General features: G+C 39.3%; 1 protein-coding gene across 1 annotated transcript; it reads right to left on the bottom strand.

Annotated features, from left to right (window-relative positions):
* Positions 1-4,279: 4,279 nt before the first annotated feature.
* Positions 4,280-23,197, bottom strand: slc7a11 (solute carrier family 7 member 11). Its single transcript, XM_060885672.1, has 12 exons — positions 22,642-23,197; positions 20,234-20,360; positions 17,381-17,496; positions 17,001-17,126; positions 13,765-13,864; positions 13,621-13,665; positions 13,085-13,208; positions 12,178-12,281; positions 10,310-10,406; positions 9,734-9,883; positions 8,333-8,510; positions 4,280-8,215 (listed from the first exon to the last, which is right to left on the bottom strand). Exons 1-12 carry the CDS (start codon positions 22,871-22,873, stop codon positions 8,160-8,162), a joined length of 1,455 nt encoding a protein of 484 aa, XP_060741655.1. The 5' UTR covers positions 22,874-23,197; the 3' UTR covers positions 4,280-8,159.
* Positions 23,198-24,317: the final 1,120 nt, after the last annotated feature.

Below are 24,317 nucleotides of genomic sequence, written 5' to 3'. Positions count from 1 at the left end.
AGTACTGTATAAACAATGTTTTAAAGTTACCGAGCTTCGCTGTTTTGTTTGCATCACAAAATTACTGGATGTTTTCTATGTCTAAAATCAATTTAGCAATTTATTTCTTGTCGCTTTATTTTCTATAAAGCGGAAGGCAGGTGTTAGAAAAGCTGTGCATAAAACGACACAGACGAACCAATTAGCTTAACGAAACCCATTTTTTCAGTTGACATCAAGTTGTTTATTTGCTGTAAATGAGCCATGTTTCTCAGGCTGGATATAAATCATAATTCTGAGGTAAACATGAATTAGGAACAAGTCCAAAAAGAGTACAGAAGTAAAGAAGTGCTTCTGAGAGTTTGATGTTTTTGTCATATACTGTACTGTATGGCCTACATGATGTGCATTCTGGACAATCTATAGGGGCGTGAGGATGTGAGGATGAAACTGTGTCGTTTTAATCTATAGTTGATAAAATTGTGCCATTTCATCTATATGTAGACGTTAGTATACCTTTTAGTCTGTATATGTAAAACCTATACGTGTCTATCTGTCTTGTGTATGTGCCCTGTGATGGGTTGGCACTCCGTCCAGGGTGTATCCTGCCTTGATGCCCGATGACGCCTGAGATAGGCACAGGCTCCCCGTGACCCGAGGTAGTTCGGATAAGCGGTAGAAGATGAATGAATGAATAAAATAAGTGTGTGTCACTATATGAATATCTTTGTATGTTGCAGTGTACAGTATACAGTATATGGACACAATGCATGTCTTTTATACTATACAATTCTTTTTTTCTTTTAGTCTATTCATTTAAATAAAGATGTGTAATTTTGTGAATGAAAATATGTCAATTAGACCAAGTATGGGCATGGGCGTTCCTTTCAGTCCATATTTGGACATATGGGTGAATGGGTGTCATGGAAAATGTGACGTTTTTACCGTGTACAATAGTTTGCTAGCTAAGACTTGGTGAAGTGGCACCTGATTCAGGTACGTGTTCTCTAGCTGGTTCTGTGTAATGCAGTCACTTATCCAAGTATCCAGGAGTGTATACTAAATAAATTGTGTGTGTGTGTGTGTGTGTGTGTGTGTGAGAGAGAGAGAGAGAGAGAGAGAGAGAGAGAGAGAGAGAGAGAGAGAGAGCGAGAGAGAGAGAGAGAGAGAGAGAGAGAGAGTTGTTGCTTCTACACTATGCTATGTTGGCTTTGAACCAACTCACTCCCACACACACACACACAGACACACACACACACACACACACACACACACACACACACTATTCACCTGAGCTGTGCAGCAAGTGATACAGAAGACACTGTATCACTTGTTTTTGTGTATGTGTGTGTGTGAGTGTGAGTGTATGTGTGTGAATGTGTGTGTGTGTGTGTGTGTGTGTGTGAGCGTGTGTGTCTGTTTGGCATTGTTGATTGCAAGACATAAACATTACTCAGAGACATGAAGATTTATGACATAACTGTGTGGGTGAAGACACATTTCCCTCCTTTCCAAAGTTTCAACATCCTCTCTCTCTCTCTCTCTCTCTCTCTCTCTCTCTCTCTTACTTGTGCTTTCATGTATTCCTCTTGTTCTCTCTGTTCCCCTGTCTCACGTTCTGTCTCTCTTTTTGTGTCTCTCTCTGTCTCAGTCTGTTTGTGCTCTCTCTCTCTCTCTCTCTCTCTCTCTCTCTCTCTCTCTCTCTCTCTCTCTCTCAGGATGTATCCCAGGATCCGATCCAGGGCATTAAAGGGGTAACACAATCATCCTACTGCATTGGATCAATCATTTCTGCCCACGGATTCCCTTCATGCTCCAAAACCACCACTACACACACACACACACACACACACTCAAAAACGCACACACTGACACACACATAGTGAATTTTCTCCTTCCCTGCCTGTTTTCATCGACTGCTGCTTTTCTCTACAGTCCGATGTATTGATCGAGACCTCGGGGACGTACAGTGACACCGCAGCATGACAGCAAGCACGCACTTAATGCTTTCACTTACTGCGTTATCGCCCTTCATGTCCAATACACAACTCGCTATTTACCTGTTCTTTATCCAGTGCCATTCAATACACAAGGTCAGACTGTGGTCACGGCTTTTTCAGCCTCCTCCTGCTGAGAGGTGTTAGACCTGATCCGGCACAGATCCATAAACACACACAGACATGTCCCTGATGCTCTGATTTTTCTGACTTCTCGTGGGCTAACGTGGAAATAGTGACCCCAAAAAAATGAAATAAATAAATCAACAACCAAATCGATGGGTAAGGAATGAAACACTCTGTGGATGTTGTTACAGGAACGTAATCAATGCCCAAGGGTGAGTATTTCCCAGTTAGTCACATTCTACAGCCATTTTTCTTCATTATAGAACAACAAATAGCATTTTTTTATCCATTTATACTTACATTTAATGTGTAAACCTCCATGAAGCGAGTTGTCACTTATGTTACAGCAGCTATAAAGAGTTTGATTGATAATAAGCTGAAAATCCTGACAGTGTAAACTTCTCTATCTTGACGCCTGATGAAATATGGAGTGATGGAATATGGTAATTAATAGCCTTGGGGTGCGTCTCAATCAGCTCTCTAGGTGGTGAATCATTACATTTACATTTATGACATTTAGCAGACATCCTTATCCAGAGCGACTTACGTTCATCTCATTTTATACAACTGAGAGTTTCAGGGTTGCCAGCGGCAGCTTGGAGATCCTGCGATTTCGACTCACAACCTTCCGGTCTGCAGTCCATCGTCTTTATAGACACTTCTAAAGACCTTGGATTATGGCATGTTGAGACAAACTACATCATGAAATAATATAATTTCTCTCATGATACTACAACAAGAACATTATCAGCTAGTAATGTTCAAAAAAACTGTAAAGAAAACACCAAATAAAGTCAAAATCTTTGAAGTCTATCAATAATCACTTGAGAACTAAAAGAACTATAACATGCTACTTCTGCCATTTTCTTTTCCAGGTGAAAGGCTTCAGAAAACAGCATGTCATTTCCTGTAAGGGAACATAATGGGCATCACTGGTAAGCTTCCTGGTTTTGTGGCGAAAACGTTCCATCGTACTTGAATTAATTTTTTTATTGACTCCGAACTCCCTCAAAATGGCCAACATCACTATAAGCGCCCTGATTAGTGAACTAGGGACGCAGCCTCAAGATTATGTGCCGGGTCCAGTACATAAGTCCTGATGGACCAGTCGTTACTATAGAAACAATAGAAAATATTAATAAACTATTATACATATATATATATATATATATATATATATATGTATATATAGAGTCACTGTTGGGCGGAAACCTCGTATCTCCAAAACCGTTATTTTTCAGGAAATTAAAAAAACGCCGTACCTTATCTGCAGTGCACAGGGTTTGTGCACAGGGTTTAGTCCGTGTTGCAGTGGATTGTCTTGCGCTAAATTCCTGTCCTCAGACGAGCACCAGAACTAGCGGGGGTCAAGATTTTTTTTTCTTTGAGCCCAGTGTTTTGAAGACATTTACCTCAGAAGACGTGTTGATTCGTTGCGACTCTTCTTGAGGAGAAATATGCCGTGAAGCTCTCCCACGGAGTGAGGAAGAGGTGGACAGTTGAAGTGTCCAATGGAGTTATGAGATTTGCGCTCAAGCTATTTTCAAGACTTTAGATTGGTTAATAACTTGTAAAAATAACAGACCCACGTGGGGACTGACCAATAGCATCGATATGTGAAAAAATATGAAATTGACCAAATTTGGACATACGAGGTTTCTATATTTATATATATATAATAAATGTTAATATTTAGAAAAATTTGTTTGTAAGAATTTGTAAGTTAATTTGTTCAGAGTTTATGTATAAAATCGTAATTGACAAACTTAATGTTAGCATGTTTATTGTTTCTACTACATTGTTTATTGTTTTTTTCCCCAAAGCCTTTTCCAATTTGCAAGTTAAACTGGCTGAAGATCTATTTAGACATTAAAAAAAGGACAGTTTGTTCTACAACGGTCAAGGTTGTTGCCTGGAGCAAAAAAAATTATATATTGAAAAATGATCAAATAGACTTGAGGGGATTTTGAGTGACGTTTGTTCGTGCCGTTATACATTTTTAAACAATATTTAGAAAAAAAAAATACGTGTAAACATTATTGTATATTATCGCGATTTTATTTAGTATTTAAATGCATATTTTTATGTTTAAAATATTAACAGAGAGTGAAAACTTCACAAAAAAATTACAAAATGAATTATCGGTACAACACAATTTAAATAGTTTTCATTTAGTCAACCTAGAAACTATACAAAAAGTGTAAACAGAAGAATATTCAATACCATGTAAAAAAAAATGACATTTTAAAAGAATCCATTTCAGCAGATCTTTAAATTACATTTTGTACACATTTACCAGATGCAGCACTTTCACCAGCCTTACATCATCTGTTTTTATCAAAACTCCAACCTCTGGAGAACATGTTCAGTATTCTAATCCAGATATCCCTGTCTTGTGTATCAGAGATATTGATTTCCTGTCCAACTTGCAGTAGAATATTACAAAAAAAAAAAAAAGTGCTTGGATACAAATCTACGAGTCTGTACACAGTTATTTGCTGTCACAAAAAAAATGTCAAGAAAAAACAAAAAGGATTTTTTTTAAATAAGAAAATACACATCAAGAGTATTATTATACTTATAATTATTATAACAAATATTATTATTAATAGAAATACCTAGAAAATAGAGATATAATAAAGGTCTTAGGAACTTATTAAATAATTGAAAGTAATAGTGTTAACGTAGTAAGTATCAGGTGCATTGAACTACTTCCAAAAATAAATTTTTTTTTACAGCAGTAACTAATCCAACAGAATATTTTACACATCGTACAGAAAATTCTAGATATTAAAATACTGTTTTTAAATACAGTTTTTAAACCTTCACTAGTCAATATCAAAATGTGCGCATTGTAAATCACATTCGTTTAAAAATACGGTAACAGAGTTACGATTCTTCTAGTGCAGTTGAGAAGTCTATGTTATTGCGTTCGTTCGATTTTCATATGGAAAAAAAAAATCGATGTTCAAATCAGTTTTTCACTTTAAAGCAAAATATAACAACCGAAAAATTCGTATTTCTGATCTGCACGATCTGAACAATTAATGCGATTACAAATCAACATTAGCCCCTGATGCACTGCTAATTCAGATCATTACTTAAGAAAAGTTTCTTCATTAGGAATTTTTTTTTTTTTAGGAAAATTTTAAGTGACACAAAATTGAATTTAAGTCTAAAAGATTTAATTTAATTTTGTTATATTTTAAACTAGAAAGATTTTTTTGAAATCTAAAGCAACTATGGAAATGCATAGAATCTTGACTGCTCGGTATTCAAGTTGTTAAACAAAATTTCTAAATGATTTAAAATTTAAGAGAATTTTAATTCTTTTAGATTCTCTGTGAGGATGATCCCTTCCTTTGAAGCACATGCTCTGACAAAACGCCGGTGGATTTGATCTAACATGGATCATCAGGTTCAAATGCACACCGTTAAAGTGATAATGGGGCATGGCAATTACAAAGAATCTCTAAAAATCATGTCAGTATTTCTAAAATGACGTTTTTACCAACGTTTTCACTGATAATATTCATTCATTCATTCATCTTCTACCGCTTATCTGAACTACCTCGGGTCACGGGGAGCCTGTGCCTATCTCAGGCGTCATCGGGCATCAAGGCAGGATACATCCTGGACAGAGTGCCAACCCATCACAGGGCACACACACACACTCATTCGCTCCCACAATCACACACTACGGACAATTTTCCAGAGATGCCAATCAACCTACCATGCATGTCTTTGGACCGGGGGAGGAAACCGGAGTACCCGGAGGAAACCCTCGAGGCACAGGGAGAACATGCAAACTCCACACACACAAGGTGGAGGTGGGAATCGAACCCCGACCCTGGAGGTGTGAGGCGAACGTGCTAATCACTAAGCCACCGTGCCCCCTGACTGATAATATTATTAGCGAAAATCATGTGTTAAGTTAAAAAAATGCTAGAAGCAATTTTATTCGTGCTGTCAGACTTTTGGGATTGTTTGTATGTTGATCTGATTTTTATCTAATATTTTTCGACTAATGATTTTACGTAATTTATCGACTTTTGTATAAACGATGTTCTGGGATACACATTTTAAACAGGAAATAAAATGTTTTTGTATTACTTTAAATATATATTTAAAGTAAAAAAAATGCTAAAATTTTGTTAGTTGTTTCAAGTCTTTATGTTTAAGTTTGAGAGAAAAAAAAAAGAATAAACGTAACCTAGTTGAGACAATTATCTCCAAACACTGTCCTAGTCGTAATCTCTGATGACTTCCAGAAATGCTCATCCCACACTATCCTAACAACAGTAAAACGCACAATACATCAAATGTTCAACCTGATCTACAGTAGTTATCATAATGGCCGTGTGGAATTTCTTTACGAGGTATAAAACACTTAAATAGCTCCTGAGAATCAGGATAACTACCCAGGAGGTCAAAGATGAATGGTTATGATACAATCAGACTGCTAGCACAGCTAAAACGAACGAGAATTAGACTTAGCTTTTCTCATTACAAGTTAGCGTACAGACAACTGAAGCTAGCAACTGCATTTTTTTCTTAAGACTAAGTACCAATTCATCATGTCTGTGTTAGAAAGTAGTACAGTTCAGCTTTTCGCCGCAGGGCATGTAGGATCGATCATTTTCTACATAATTATGTCCATCTGAGCTAGGCTAATGGGGTAGCCATAAGCAGCATGCTATTGCTTTCGGTCAGTGTATGAGCCATATATAACAAGTGTAATTAGATTCATTAGAGCTATTTCTAAACAGTGCACTAGAACCTATTAGGAACTCTTCATTCCAGTGTTTTCTTATTTCAGTGATAAACTGTGAGAGGTCACCAGAACATATGGAGTTTGAGAACCAGATCTGGTCCTGAAGAGTTTGGTACACTCTTACAGTTCCTAGGTGGAACTGTAGGGTGGATTTCTTTAAGCATTTTTCAGTTTGTTCTTCTCAAGGAACCTCTAGAAGTTTTTCTTTTTCCATTAAATATGAGTATTGTTTCAAGTTACACTCTGAAATTCTTTCTAAAGGTTATCCAACACATTATATGGTTATACATTAGGCACATAAAAGGTGAATACTGCCTTAATGAGATCTATAAACAGTTCTAGGTACTGTAGATATATATAGTTCTGGTGGTTGGGTAATGGGTTGAGGTGAGAAGTTAAGTAATGGGTTTTGGTGGGGTTCTGGGGTAATGGGGTTGGGTGGAGTTGTTGGGTAATGGTTTGGGGTGAGAAGTCGGGTAATGGGCTGGGATGGGTTTGTTGGGTAGCAGGTTGGGGTGGAATGTTGGGGTTTTGGGTCGGCGTCGGAGTTGGATAACGGACTCGGCTAGTATCTTTAATGATTCTTCCGGTTTTTCCTTTTGGTAGAACTTAGAAAAGTTAAAAGTTCTCTCTGAAACACTTCACGTAGAACCTCCTGACAAAGCTTGAGCTAGTAACTAGTCGATGTACCCTAAAGGAACCCATTTTTACTAGGAATGTACCAATTCAAAAAAGTGCACATGGCACATATGCTATCTCCAGTTAACAAGTTGTGATTCAAAAAATAAATTGTTCCGTTAGTTTCAATGAAAACTCTATTGGAATGTTTGTAAACCTTAAACACAGATAAACCGTGAGACTCTATGAGACCGTTCTGTAAAAAAACAATGAAAATAAAAGTGCTTATTTTTTTTCACAACCTGCCAAATGCATATCAAACATTTACTTATTATGTCTTTTCTCTACACTCATAATCGCTCACAAAAGATTTGATATTCCAAAATGCCTAGGAATTAATCCAGTGCTCGACTGAAATGCGAAAAGCTATCGTGTACAACTGCATTGTGACAAACGAGAGAGTGAAAGTTTGTTTCTTTTTTTTAGCACTGAAAGGTCTGTTTCACTCCTCCCTTGCGGAGTGATGAATTGTGAGGCGGTCACTCGGGGGAATGTTTTCTATAAAACATAAAAGAGGAATGAAAATGAGAGCAGGATGAAGGGAGCATGTTCTATAAGGAGACAAAATGAAAGACCGAGTGATGCAAGAGCGGTGTCTGGAAAGGTCAGTTCTCGGCAGGGACCACCTCCAAGATGATCTGTAAGGATCTGTTCACAAAGTCTGCAAAAGGACAGAAGCAAAGGCGATATTAGATATTCTACTAAATATTTATAGGCATCTGTGTTGTCAGGGCAAGAATCTTTTACAGTATATATATACATATATATATATATGTACCTGAGAGTTTGTGGAAGCACTTGGGCTTCCTGTCGAAAACGATGAAGATGTAGTAAGCCGGTATTCCAGTGAGCATGATGCCGAAGCCAATCCCTGTGTTGACCGGATCAGAGTAGAGCGATAGGAAGACCATGAAGAAGCAGGTAAAAGAGAAAACCACCGGGATGAAGATGGGGACCTGAGGGAGAAAAACCCAGCGAGAGACGCAGGAGAAGATTAGGCACAGCTCAAGACATTAACATTAATGATAATAGCTAGTGTTAGGCTTGAATTTCTTCTCACCATGATCATGATCACTCATTTGCATTTTAATATCATTAAGATCATCACGACGTTCTGGGGCAGGAGTATATTTGTGTATTAGATTGTTGATTGAGTTTATAATGACTAGCAGTCCATAAAGTTCCTCACCGTCTTACGCTGCGACACTCGTTACTGATTTCCATTTCATCAAGGAAGTAGAGGAAGATAATAACTTTTATGGATTCGATTGTTAAGTGACAAGGATTAGCATGCTAATGCAAGGCCAAGCTAATGCAAGTTCTTTTCAACACAAACCTAGAAGATTATAGAGCTCTAGGTTTAACGGTCACGTCTTCGCTTGCTCACCACCTCCAGCAGGTTTCATTATGTGACAGTCACTACCTTATAGTAAGAAATAGAACACTTGTGTGCTTTTAGAGGAACGACCAGGTGTCGGGATGTCGTCCGAACACGAAAGACTGTTACTGTTCTCACCAGAAAGTTGATTTTTTTTATATTATCCTGCACAATTTTTCAATACCATGTTATACATCAAGCAAACATCCAGAAAATGTATCATTCCAACTTTACTTTAGACTCTTATTAATTGACACTCACTCACTCACTCATCTTCTACCGCTTATCCGAACTACCTCGGGTCACGGGGAGCCTGTGCCTATCTCAGGCGTCATCGGGCATCAAGGCAGGATACACCCTGGGCAGAGTGCCAACCCATCGCAGGGCACACACACACTCTCATTCACTCACGCAATCACACACTACGGACAATTTTCCAGAGATGCCAATCAACCTAACATGCATGTCTTTGGACCGGGGGAGGAAACCGGAGTACCCGGAGGAAACCCCCGAGGCACGGGGAGAACATGCAAACTCCACACACACAAGGCGGAGGTGGGAATCGAACCCCCAACCCTGTAGGTGTGAGGCGAACGTGCTAACCACTAAGCCACCGTGCCCCCTGACTCCTTCTATAAATGTAAAATAAACAGATCAACAATTGCACTTTATTCCTAGAACTCCTAGAAGACTTTTGTGATTTGTTACAATAAAATTGTTAACACCTTGAAAGCTTCTGGCCAATCAGTATTCAGATTCATCATCTATACTTTATTTTCTTGTAGTGTCTGGATGTTCTACCTTGAAAGGACGTGGCATTTCAGGTCGCGTGTAGCGCATGTAGATGAGTCCGACAACGACCAGGCCGATGAAGAGCCAACGTAGGAAGCTCATGAAGTTCAGCAGGCTGTAGAGGTCTCCGAAAAACAGGAGGAGCATGGTGAGGGGGTACTACATGGTGATGGGACAGGAGGAAGAAAAGATTTCCTTTAGATGTTCAGCTTTTTAACTGAGATCTTTAACTGTTTTTCTTTCAGGATGAATCTCAATAACATAAATCTAAACGTTCATGGATTGCTATCAATTTCCAATTGGGAAAGATATTTATTTTAGTGGTAAATTCTGATTAAACATTTTTTGTCTATATGCCAGACTGTTGTTACTTTAGGTAACACTTTCTCCAGTTAAACTTTATCTTATAGATCACTAACAATGACCAGATGCACCGTTCAAGATACATTGCTACAGTTTATCAGGTTCTCCGTAGTCTTCCAGATTAGCACCAGATTCACTAACCACACATGAACTCTGACAGTATGGTGAGAAACCTAAATAAATAAGGTAGAGGAAGTCATTCAGAGCGCCTGCATGACTCACCAGAACAATTACGGCAGCTACCGGAGTGTGACGGCGAACATGGACCATAGACAGAACTTCGGGAAGTTGACCTTCTCGAGACGCCACGTAAAACATTCTGGGAAAGAAGAAGAAGGAGAAGAAGAAACGAGGATGAGGCTGATGTAAGTGCAGGAACGGTATCAGCACTCCTGTTATGGCATCATTCCTGAACTTGATATTACTAAACAGACTCTGTCACACTGTGATATTAGTCAGACCTGAAAGTAACGTAATTTATTGCTCACTTCCTGTTTACTCAATGGTTAGTGAACTTCTGAGGGATTGTAAAGATAAGTTTTATGTTTACAAGGTAAACAAAGTGTTTTGCTAGCATTTAGCCAGCACTTATTACATATAGGGGAGTAATACAGTAGCTTAAGTGATTAAGTTTCTAGCTTGTTGATTGGAAGATCGAGGTTCTATTGGGCCCTTGAGCAAGGCCCTTAACCCTCCCTACTCCAGGGGCAGTGCATCATGACTGACCCTGTACTTAGACCCTAATTTCCAGTGCTGTAATGTAAATGTGATAAAATAAAAGCCTTTTCCTGCACTCGTCTTTACTAACAGCTTTATGCTAGACCAGGAACAGCAGGGATAAGGCGTAAAACACATCCCCAGTCCATCATGGGCCAGCCTGGGTCATTTATAACCCTAAATGATAGACTTCAAACAGAATAATTTGTGCTTTTTTATGCACCAGATAATAATGATCACTGTTTCTGTTCCTTAATGATCCTATTAGGCGTCATCTGTGTAAAAGCATCTGACACACCAAGCTGCCACCAGGAACTAGTTGCCTTCTGGCACTCCGTGTCTTCTGCGAAAGGTTGCACTTCAACACACTACAAATAGAACAGCTAACCGTTGACATATAAACTAATTCTGAGCCTTTGGGAAATAAAATAACGCTTCACGCCAGGAACGGCATTTACTTGGATTCTGAAGGAAATGAGAAAAACAATAGAAGTTAATAGTTTTCGGTGCTGTAAATTCTAAACACTATATATATATATATATATATATATATATATATATATATATATATATATATATAATGGATACCAGAATATGTAATTATAACTGCTGGTTAGTCTTAGTGCTGAAAAATATACAGTAGTTTTGGATGAAACAGAAAAACGTGCTTTCCGTGGACGTATTTTTTCCCAAAGGACAAATTTTTCGTGTTCATGTTGATGATTGAAAGTCTTCCTCGTGTCTCACTCCACAGTGGTGTTAATATGAAGCTCATATGAAAGTAGACACTCAGGTCTTTAATCATTTTTCGTGTTTCATCACTATTTCTATTTTTTATGTACAATACTAGAGGTGATATATTCATACAAAAGTATTTTTCTCCACAGAAATGTTTGAATCTTCATAGTAAATGTTGATACCAAACCCATTTCTGCTCTCTGAGAAGCTCCTGAGATGCTCAGAGCTGAGATGCTCTGAGTTTGTTCATCTAAAAAGCAGCTCAGATTTCTCTTCATCACTAAAATTCAGTATTAAGATTATCAACAGAGGGACAAACACACGTCCTGTCTCATTTTAGATCAGATTTGTGTCCAGAAAATTCTGAGGCCTGCAACAGCTCCAGAAGGTCTCTCTCGATTTCTTCTTCACAAATCAAATTGCTAGTCTGGACAACCCACTAGAAGCTCTGAAGCACTTATAATGGTCTATTGATGCACTGGTTATTGGTAACGTTTTCCAACAAGTGATAGAAAGATAAGGATGATGAAGAAGTGACATGAGTACATAATGAGTAGAGAAATCTAAACCTGAAGACATTTTGACAAACGTTATGGTCAAAACGAATGAGAATCGGTCCTGTAGCTGATTCTCACCTGGAGATGGCAAAAGTGCCTCCATTCATAGAACCAAAACAGGAAAGAGCCACGAAGATGGGAACTGCAATGGAGAAATTTCCATAAACTTTTTCAGCAAAGGTCTGAGAACAGAAGCGTGAGAAGAAAGACAGAGAAAAAGAAAGAGAGAGAGAGAGAGAGAGAGAGAGAGAGAGAGAGAGAGGATATGAAAACATATTTAGTTTAAACAAATAAGAACACAACATTGATTTTCCATTTTCTTCCATTTTGAATGCAGTGTGTGTTTAGGAATAACAGGTGTGGTAAAAAAAGGCTTCATCTTCGCTGTGTGAGCGAGCGTGTAGAGCGAGAGCAGCCATAAATGAGTGCATTATGTGGGTGTAATGGGATGAAAAAGCTTTTAGAGCATCCCTGAGCTGAGCTGGAGATCTCCAAACACACACATACACACCCCCACACACACACACACACTGACGTACATGCTCTGTCGTTATCTGTTACAGCGGGAGCTATATGATTACAGCAGGAAAGCAACACACAGACCTGAGCGTCTCTATGAAATTACATTTACTTTCCGGAGAAGGAAGGTGTCGGCTATTACGGTCATTAATGGTGGTGTACACTGTGATTTTAAAGTTCTGGCGTCCTCTATTATAGATCTCGTCTGTCTCCACACACACACACACACACACACACACACACACACACACACACACACACACACACACACACACAGGAAAAAGGATAATGGTGTGTGAGATGCAGGCAGGTATACAGCAGCGTGATGACAGTGATCACACTTTTTGTTGGCGCGAAATCAACAAACGTGTTTACTTGCAAAACGAAGCTGAAAAAGCGAAATGATAAGCATCAGAAAGAAAATTGCGCTATGAAACACTGCCGGGTGACATGATGTGGTACTCACCACCGCAACAGCACTTGAGGCAAGCAGCTCGTCAGCTGACATCACGGTGTAATATGCGACGTTGGTCAGTGTGTAGCATACGGTCACAATCACCATGGAGATGCAGATGGCCAATGGGACGGTTCTGGAAAATTACATTATATGTAAATATATATATATATATATATATATATATATATATATATATATATATATATATATATATGTATATATATAAATATATACATATATATATATATATATATATATATATATATATATATATATATATATATATATATATATACATATACACACACACATTAGACAATTAGGACATGAAGTAAGCCGAGCCTTTGAGTAAGTGCACTATTATTATGGAGTTTTAATGGAATATTTTCATTATATTCTATACAACTATACATTACATGCTTTAAAGCGACTTTAAAGACGCTACAGCTCTTAAAGCGACGAGAATCAAATTTCAGCTCAAGTTCATACTGATGAATCGGATCAAGCCTCCGGCTACAGACGTGTCTCCGTCTTATGCCCCTCACCTCTCTGGACGATCCACTTCCTCTGTGACAAAATTCAAGTAGAACCTGTAAATAATATATAATTAAATAAAAAACACAGCTGAGTTATTTTTTTTATTTTTAGCAGATCCATGAAATCGTAGATGATCTCGGAGTTAAACTCACCAGCCGGCGTAAGCATACATCCCTGAGTAGAAAGCCAGAGGAAGGTCAGACAGCTTCACCGAGTCCACCTGAAAAGCGTTCTGGAAGTGTTTGGTCTCACCTGTAGAAATACGAGACATTTTCGATCATGACTGGAACAGACATTCTGGTAGAAATGTAGCATATATTTTTCATGTTGTTTGTGATTTGACACCATATTCCGACCCTACAAAATCATTATGTTACCCAGCACAAATAAATCATTTTTATGTTTTATTGTAGTGCCAAATAAATAATTCCAATAAATGTCCAAAAATCTGTGAAGTTAAGTAAGAGGAAGTGAAGTGCACGTTTTAATTTAAATTCCCCACAGCTAGTAATAAATGACTCAAGCAATCACGTGTACAGTACGAAGTTGTAGGTCATTAAATTCCAGTTTTTGTGTGGAAAAGGTTTTGCTGAGAAGAGAAACAAGAAAATATCACAAACAAGCGGATTTCGGATGGATTCGTAGTCAGAATGCATGTTCTAGAAAATTCCAGTCAGTACGTCTACAGCGATTAGATAGTAATCCGTATAGTAATAGGATGCTAACAGATATAGCTATTACTGTATATAGTCATTTATATGCTAACCCATATGATAGTTGTTTATCTAGGAGTTTAACCAGGTGTAAGGTGGAAATTCACCAGCGATGGGATTCCAGTCCATTAGTCCATCAGTTCATTTGATTGATACTGTAGATGCCTTTATTTGTCACATACAGTATACATTACAGCAAATCGTCGCTGTCGGGCGGAAACCTCATATGTCCAAATTTGGTCAATTTCATATTTTTTTCACATATCGATGCTATTGGTCAGTCCCCACGTGGGTCTGTTATTTTTACAAGTTATTAACCAATCTAAAGTCTTGAAAATAGCTTGAGCGCAAATCTCATAACTCCATTGGACACTTCAACTGTCCACCTCTTCCTCACTCCGTGGGAGAGCTTCACGGCATATTTCTCCTCAAGAAGAGTCGCAACGAATCAACACGTCTTCTGAGGTAAATGTCTTCAAAACACTGGGCTCAAAGAAAAAAAAATCTTGACCCCCGCTAGTTCTGGTGCTCGTCTGAGGACAGGAATTTAGTGCAAGACAATCCACTGCAACGCGGACTAAACCCTGTGTACTGCAGATAAGGTACGGCGTTTTTTTAATTTCCTGAAAAATAACGGTTTTGGAGATACAAGGATTCCGCCTGACAGCGACGAAATCCCAACTTTGGAGGTTGGGGTCAAAGCACAGGGTCAGCCATGATACAGCACCTCTGTATAAGTGACGGTTAAGGGCCTTGCTCAAGGGCCCAAAAGCCCTGACAGATTAAAATTGCCAACCTTAATAAGTTTAGGAGCAAGTGATGGACAATCATGTGACCCCGCCCCCTTCCCATAAGGAAAGGAAAAGGACTCCTTCTTCTCCTAACAGAGAAGAAGGAGTCCTTATAGCTTCTTGAAACCATTAGAGGTTGCTTTTGATACCTGATGGTTAATAATGGTATTTGGTGTTTTCTGTACAGGTCGATATCATGATGTAAAGGCTCATCATGGTTTACCAGGTGGGTGAAGACTAATTTTAAGCATGTTTGATGGTTTTGTAATGGAAGTCAGCGGTAGCTTTCTGGAGTCTGGTGGTCTTTTATGGCCGTTCTGGTGGTATGCTGTGGTTTAATGATGAGCCAATGGGCATAATGAACGACCGTAATGTAGCAGGATTTCTAGCTTCTTGTTTGGAAAAGAAAAAGACACAAAAAAAAAGACTTGTGGTGCAAATAATCCATTGGGATTAAACATGCTGGGTACAAATTTCCATCAGGAAGTGAGACATATAGCTAATGCGTTTTTGTTCATGTCCAAGGCTAAGATTGTTATCAGTTTTGCCTAGAAGTAACTTTCATGTCTCTTTCTGTGTGTGTTTGTGTTTGTTTGTTTGTTTGTTGTTTTGACCTTTTTACACCAGTCCAATATGAAAGAAACCAAAATCAAAGAGGGAACAAGAGCAACAACACAATAGCAATTCAAAGACACAACCGCAATCTAAGAAAAAGTGAAAGCAAAACTAACCACACAGATGGAACGAAAACACAGAGAGAAGGAGAAAGAGAGAGAGAGAGAAAGAGAGAGAGAGAGAGAGAGAGCGAGAGAGAGAGAGAAAGAAAGAAAGAAAGAAAGAAAGAAAGAAAGAAAGAAAGAAAGAAAGAAAGAAAGAAAGAGAAAAAATGGAAAGCTGAAGGACTCTCTTCATGACTGATGAGCTAGAGAGAGAGAGAGAGAGAGAGAGAGAGAGAGAGAAATAAGAAAGAAAGAAAGAAAGAAAGAAAGAAAGAAAGAAAGAAAGAAAGAAAGAAAGAAAGAAAGAAAGAAAGAGAAAAAATGGAAAGCTGGAGGACTCTCTTCATGACTGATGAGCTACAGAGAGAGAGAGAGCGCGAGAGAGAGAGAGGGAGGGAGAGAGAGAGAGAGAGAAAGAGAGAGAAAGAAAGAAAGAAAGAAAGAAAGAAAGAAAGAAAGAAAGAAAGAAAGAAAGAAAAAAAATGGAAAGCTGGAGGACTCTCTCTCTCTCTCTCTCTCTCTCTCTCTCTAGCTCATCAGTCATGAAGAGAGTCCTCCAGCTTTCCATTTTTTTTCTCTTTCTTTCTTTCTTTCTTTCTTTCTTTCTTTCTTTCTTTCTTTCTTTTCTCTCTCTCTCTCTCTCTCTCTCTCTAGCTCATCAGTCATGAAGAGAGAGAGAGAGAGAGAGAGGTAAATAGATAGCAGGAGGATGTTTACTCTAAGAGGAAATATAACTGTAGACAAATCCACTCCTGCTTTTCTTCATGTTCAGTTCTTATCTGTGGGTCAGATGATGTTCCTCCAGAGACGCGACCAGCTTTACTCTGAGTTATAAAGCTTATTATAAAGTCATGTTATTCATAAGAAAGTTCTATTTCCTTGGTGATGGTCATGCACCTCGTCCAATCAGCTGCAAGCGTGTCGTGTTCAATAAATTTGCTTTTGTGTTTTTTTCACTCTGAACAGTGATTAACGGTATAATCTACATTAATGCTCATATTTCTACTTTAAACATCTGTATTTTATTTAAGTGTATTCATATATTTAAATACATTCATCTGGGAATCAATTTTGTTGCTAACATGTTTTGATAGTTTGTTCGTTGAGGATTAGTAAACCAATAAATAATAAACCAGTAAACCAACCAAGGCGCTATAACTTTTACCTCTGAACAGCTGATAGACTCCAGGAACGATGATGATGGCCATGGCGAGAAGTTTACTGAACGTGAGGAAGATCTGCAGCCTGGCTGTCCAGGTCACACTCATACTGTTAATGTACATAACCATCGCTGAAAGACAACGAGTCAAATGAAGTCACTGATCTTTTACAAACATCTCACAGGAAGGGACTCGTTTCCGACTTCCTGTTTATTTACCGATTCTGAGATAATCGAAAACTTCCTCAGATTAAAAAAAGTAAGAAGGCTGCAATGTTGGAAATTTAAAAAAAAAAATGAATGAATGAAATCAAAATACGGTTAGAAGAGTTAAGAGTTATACAGCAGCGAGGTCATATTAAAGGATCTGAAATTCTGCCACTTACTGACGCCGATCGCTGTAGCGAGCTTGATTGCAAACTCGGGAACGCCACACGGCATAAAAATGGGCTCCAAAATGTATTGTCCGAACGCCAGAGAAATCACAGCCGTCGCTGCAGGTCTGGAAGAGGAAAAGGACACTGTGTGTTAGGTGAAGAAGAACACACTGATCGATGTTATGAGATTTAAGCAGAATAGAACATTTTCTACTAATCATCACAGTTATTTATCACAGTTAGGTTGTAGATAAGGTTTGCTTTCTCACTCTCTCGCTCTCTCTCATTTTCTACCGCTTATCCGAACTACCTCGGGTCACGGGGAGCCTGTGCCTATCTCAGACGTCATGGGGCATCAAGGCAGGATACACCCTGGACGGAGTGCCAACCCATCGCAGAGCACACACACACTCTCATTCACTCACACACTCACACACTACGGACAATTTCCCAGAGATGCCAATCAACCTACCATGCATGTCTTTGGACCGGGGGAGGAAACCAGAGTACCCGGAGGAAACCCCCGAGGCACGGGGAGAACATGCAAACTCCACACACAAGGTGGAGGCGGGAATCGAACCCCAACCCTGGAGGTGTGAGGTGAACGTGCTAACCACTAAGCCACCGTGATTTTAGAATTAAAAAAAATCTTGTGAAGCATTGTGAGAAAAAAACAGTAAGCAAAATACACTAAGAGCCCATCATGTTTTACTCAGAAGGACCAAGAGACCTGAGATTTGACCTCTTAACCTTCTACACTCTATAAACCTCAGACATTTCTTTGCTAAAACAGGTACATTCCCAATGAGTGACAGCTTTCCATCTGTTGTGTTTGGTTCATTCCAGTCAGCGAATATCAGGAAGCAGCTTTAGATCCAATCATTTCCTCTCTAGCGGATAGTTTATTAGTTTACAAACTCGTTGAAGATACTAATGGTATTGTGTACCGATATCTGTACTCGTTTATAATCTGGAAACGGTGTAAAACGGATTTCCATTTTCACAGCGGCACGACATCTACTCGCATTTAATTATTTCTTAAGGTGACACGTTTATAAAAGATCTACCTTTTCCATTGTTGCGCTGCATATTTTACAGCCCCCTAGGCTTCCGGGGTACGTGTTAGGAATGTATCCGTGAAAAAAAACTTCATTTCATTTTCCAAGCCACACTTCCACAGCCGGCAGCGAGTACAAATTATTTCATAAAACTGTTTACCGGGTTTAATACACTGCAGTTTGAATGCAAAGCCATTACTGTTGTGCTACAGGCTATTCGGCACCTTTAGTGCACAGCTGCTGTAAAATCACAATACACAAAAATCAAAGCATTACACGTCCTGCTTATTGATTTGCTGAGTTTATAAAGAAAGACAGTTCGGGATTTTTTTTGTTTTCAGTTCGAACCGACCACGGATTGGAATAAAGACGCTTCAATGATGTTTGGAAAATGTCCTGGGATCTGTTTGCCGTGTGATTTTTCACAAATGCATCATTCAGTGTTAACTGCGGTGTAGAATAAGGAATAAAAGGTTATAATTGGCACTGTTCGCAATTTCGACTTGTGAGGATAAAACATAAGCAACGGGGCAAAGCGGCATGAAAAGATGGAAATTAAAATCGTGTGCTTTTCTTTTATTATTTGCGTTCTCACACACATAAAAAAAAAAAAAACCTGCCAGAGCTTCAGTTCTCAAACTTACAAAATAAATGAAAAGAAATATACAATCAAACAACAACTGCACAAAAGCTGTGAGAAGCGATGAGCTTTATCAGTTGTGAGAAGTCAGAAAATCAACAGACGCCTGTAGAAAAGATTATAATTGTGCTCAGGTGTTTCAGTCGATCTACCTGTTTTATAAAAGAATATAAAAACACAGCTTTTTTGTAACATGGGTTTTTTTTGCTCTGTACCTTACGGTACGGTGTGATCAGAGACATTAATGAAGCTCGGCAGAAAAGCTGTAGAGTCTCAAGAAAAGGAAATTCTCTCACTCTTACTCACTTTCTACCGCTTATCCGAACTACCTCGGGTCACGGGGAGCCTGTGCCTATCTCAGGCGTCATCGGGCATCAAAGCAGGATACACCCTGGACGGAGTGCCAACCCATCGCAGGGCACACACACACACACTCTCATTCACTCACGCAATCACACACTACGGACAATTTTCCAGAGATGCCAATCAACCTACCATGCATGTCTTTGGACCGGGGGAGGAAACCGGAGTACCCGGAGGAAACCCCCGAGGCACGGGGAGAACATGCAAACTCCACACACACAAGGTGGAGGCGGGAATCGAACCCCCAACCCTGGAGGTGTGAGGCGAACGTGCTAACCACTAAGCCACCGTGACCCCCCAGTGGGTCATTTTATCCATTTTTATTGTTCAGTGATGTATTACTTATGGTATAGCAGCTATAGGATTCATTTTATTTGTTTATTTTTTCTGATTATATAGAGAAACCACTTTAAATTCATAGTGCAAAATAATAAGAAGTCATTTCAGAATATTCTAGAAGTTCTGGGTAAGCCTCTGGTATTCCCTATACACAGTGAAGGCAGGTTCACACGCCAGATGTTCATTAAAATGGAATAAGTGGTATGGAAAGAAGCTGTAGGGTGTAGTGTGTGTTAGCTGATGGGTCTGTGTGTGAGAGCCTCATGTAGGAAGATCAGCAGGAAATCCTATTTACTGTCCAGACCCTGAGAAGAATTTACTGTATTTGCTTTAGAGCTTCTAACATAAGCCTCTTCATTTCAGTAGCTCAGCCACAGGGCAAGTGTGTGTGTGTGTGTGTGTGTGTGTGTGTGTGTGTGTGTGTGTGGTGAAGAATGGACGTGTGGAAGACATTTTACTGACCGTATAGCAATGATCTCTGACCATAATCGTACGAAAGCCATCTGCGGGCCGAACGCCTCAAGAATGTAGATATAGTGACCCCCGGACTTCTTAATGCAGGTTCCCAGCTCAGCGTAGGACAGAGCACCTGAGACACACACACACACACAAACACACACACACACACACAGGGATAAAGAGTGAAAAATTAATAGATGGAATGTTCACAAGAGAATGGTGTGTGTGTCTCTATACACTTAAGTATATACGTTTATGGTGTGTGTGTATGATGTGTTCATCCACAATGTGTCTGTACAAACTGTGTGTAAGGTGTTTGTGAGTGTGTGTGTCTGTCTGTTTGTGTAAAGTGTGTATATGATGTGTATACTGTTTGCATCTACAATGTGTATGTGTGTGTGGTTGTGTTCGGAGGACTCCAAAGCAGGCGATTGTAAGGTATGTGTGGTGTGTGTGTGTGTGATGTGTATACTGTGTGCATCAACAGTGTCTGAGTGTGTGTATGATGTGAATACTGTGTGCATCAACAGTGTGTGTGCATGTTATGTATACTGGGTGTGTAACTTGTGTGTATGGTGTATGTGTGTGTGATGTGTATACAGTGTGCATCTACAATGTGTGTATGTTGTGTATATTGTGTGTGTGTCTGTGTGTGTGTATGCATAGAATGTGTACATATATGGTTTGTGTGTGTGTGTGTGTAGGCAGTGTGTGAGAACCATAGCATTGTTTCTGCAGTGTGTTGGTAGTAAATTCAGATGAGAGCTTTAGCCAGACTGGCAGCTTTAAATTCCTCAGCTCCTCAAAGCCTGCAGCAGCGACACACAAAAGAGTGCTGACAAGTGTGTAATGACTCCTGACACACACACGACTACACACACCGTTAAACAATGCTCTTCTGACTCACAAACGCATCTACACACACCGTTAAACAATGCTACACACATGGGTTCAGACCCCATACACACAGCTATCAAGCTCGAGTGGCTCATTTCTGCTGCGAAAATAAGTGCCAAGACAATATAAATCTCTCTCTCTCTCTCTCTCTCTCTCTCTCTCTCACACACACACACACACACACACACACACACACACACACAGCTTAGGACTCTTCATTCCCAGACTGCAGCAGATTTAAAGCTTACATTGATTTTTCTTTTGTGTTCATTCCCATAATCACACACCTCCACTTCACATTCAATTTCACCTGCGTTACAAACCGATTCAAAATAATTACTAATAATTAGCATTAGTCCCTGCTCCTGGTATGCTAATGGGTCAAACAGACAATTACGTTGCTTAAGGAAGCAAAACACTCAGTAATTGATGCAAAACAAAATGACTAGAACATATAAAGGTAAACAATTATGCTAATTATTATTGAGATTATTGCTAACTCTGGTTAGCATGCAGGCACTAAAATATTTCCAGTGTCATGATGACTCATCTGATTTATGATACCCGATTGACGGTCTGCTGTGTCGTGTTGTCCGAGGAAGTGAATCAGTAATTACATGTTGTGATGAAGCAAAGTTACAAATTTTATTGTAAATTTTAATTAAAAGAAAAACAACGAATCATGCAACATAACATCGTTTCTGGCTCCGCCCACAAACAACATAGCTCTGACGCTAGTGTCTTGTTCAATACTGAGGGGTCATCTGGAGATGATTTGAATACTGAGAGCATATTATATAGAATTTATCTATTTGTTTTCATGAGTTTCTTTATCCACATCTGAGTTGGACTAATCTCAGAGTGGACCCCAGGAACCCCGGGTCTGAGGTAGGAGTAAATCCATACGGACATGAGGAGAACTTGTGAAGCTCCACAATGATAGCGTTGAATCCTAGCTCAGGATTGAACCGGGATCAAATCCTGGATTTCTATAGCTTTAATAAACTATCTTTATCAGAGAACATAAGGTTTTATGATCATGAATTTTTTTTTTTTTTAGTTGTGAAACCCAGGTCTGATTAAAGTCAAGGCCAGGTCTGCTCAGTGTGTGTTCCAAGCTCAAGGCCTCTTCATATCAGAAGTGTTTTAAACAAAGACAAATAAAGAAACTGTCACACTCTGGAAAATTGGGGCCTGTCCCTTTAAGAGCACCTGGTTCTCTTCCTGCATGAAAAGCACCATGCGTAGCTGAGTAAAGTACTTCCTCACCGTGAGCCACACACACACACACACCACACACACAGAGACGCAGACACACATCACACACCCCCAATGTGGCTGAGCGTTTCCTCCTTGAGCAATACAGTTCTCTGCAGAGAGACTCCAGAAACAAAGACTCATAATCAATACTTGTAGAGACATTTGATTCGGCAGCATTACACTGTGTGTGTGTGTGTGTGTGTGTGTGTGTGTGTGTGTGTGTGTGTGTGTGTGTGCGTGTGCGCTCCACTCACCCAGTAATGACAGAAACCCACAAGCCACCCACATCACCAGGGACATTCCTACACTGCCTGAGTTCTGTAGGATGCCCTTGGGTGAGATGAAGATTCCAGCACCAATGATGGTTCCAATGATGATGGAGATCCCACGCAGCAGTGTCACCTTCTTCTTTAACTCAACTTTTCCTTCATTCTGGTCCGTGCTTTGTTGTGTACTGCTGAGATCCTGAGCCTTCCGTTTGGCCATGGTAATATAAGAACTCACACACACGCGCACACACACTCACACACACACACACACACACACACTCACACACACACTCAGTGCGAGTCAGTAGAAGGAAAACCGGACTGCTTTTAAATACTCATCACAGTCGGGCTGAGACAGGAACTAGGTGTTCCCACAATGTAAAGCAAACTCCTGATACGCTGCCTGCAGTCTAAAGCAATTCCCTCCTGAGTAGCTAACAAGCCACGCTGACATGCCCTTTTTTTGTGGTCACAATCCTCCTCCTTTTTTTTTTTTCTTTTTACTCTTCCTTTAAACAAGCAGCAGTGAGAAGGGCCTAGGGCCACGTGGAGCTGAAAAACCTCTGTCATGATGCAACAGCTAAACCACATGACGTCAGACAGCTCAGGAAACGACCGTTTCGTTCCTTCCCCCTGCTCTCTATTAGCTTACATCTCTCTCTCTCTCTCTCTCTCTCTCTCTCTCTCTCTCTCTCGGTGTCCGTCTCACTCTAACAAATCTCCAACTCACTGCTCACACACGTGCCCTGACTACAAAGCTCTTGATTTGACTGTGAGCCTGAGGGTGAATTCTTTTTATTTTCTTTTTCTTTTTTTTTTCTTTCTTTCTTTTTTTCCTTTTAGAAAGACCTGTTTGAGGCAAAGAACTGATTTAGCATGAACTGTGGAATCAAATCATTATTTCTGTAGTCATTTCACTTCCAATGAAGCCCATAATCATAAATAATTCATAACATTAGAACTGCAAATTATTTAACCAAAAAAATAAATAAAGAAACTCAAAAAAAAAAAAAACAACAACAAACAAAAACAAAAAACAGGAAACCGGAAATTTCTAAACCTAGCATGAATGTTCTGTAGCATTCCGTGTCCTTACCAAAAGCTTCACCATATCAAAGGTTATATGTCGTCTTTATTCAATAAGATGTTTATATAAGATTTATTTTTTTATTCTTATTTGTATATGCTAATATACTAGTCACTGTGAATGAGCTGTTACTATAGAAACAATGTGTTAGTCCTAGTACTTAAATATACACGTAAAGCATAATACATTATTAGAACATGCTTATACGTTTAGAAGTTATAAAGGATATGATTCATAACATCAATTTCTCTAAAACTATGGCCTCCTACGTTAGAGTCTCTTAGAACGCAACATTTTATGAAGAAGGAATTTAAGGAAGAATAAAAAACGATGAATGATGCAACGTCATGTTACATCATTAACGGCTCCACCCACAACTAACGTGTGATACTGAGACAGTCTTGAAAACTCATTTGGGCTTTCACAAGAATCTGTTTCTGAGTCAGCTCCAGTCATGGTGACTACACAAAAATATCAAAATTTCTGAACAACAAACAACCAGAAAACTGGAGCTCTGATTTCTCTGAACATACCTGACTCGCCTTGGAGAACCCTAACGTTTAGATCATTGTAA

Source organism: Tachysurus vachellii, chromosome 13 (assembly GCF_030014155.1).
Source record: "Tachysurus vachellii isolate PV-2020 chromosome 13, HZAU_Pvac_v1, whole genome shotgun sequence".
Classification (NCBI taxonomy): Eukaryota; Metazoa; Chordata; class Actinopteri; order Siluriformes; family Bagridae; genus Tachysurus; species Tachysurus vachellii.
This window is presented reverse-complemented; position numbering and strand designations above follow the sequence as displayed.

Bases quoted from the DNA above. Each gene is read 5' to 3' on its own strand.
- slc7a11 (XM_060885672.1), bottom strand. From the start codon at position 22,873: ATGGCCAAACGGAAGGCTCAGGATCTCAGCAGTACACAACAAAGCACG. The intron at 17,497-20,233 runs GTCAGTAAAATG...TTCCTCTTCCAG, and splicing joins TCAGAGATCATTGCTATACG to ACCTGCAGCGACGGCTGTGA. The intron at 12,282-13,084 runs GTGAGTACCACA...TTCTGTTCTCAG, and splicing joins CCTCAAGTGCTGTTGCGGTG to ACCTTTGCTGAAAAAGTTTA.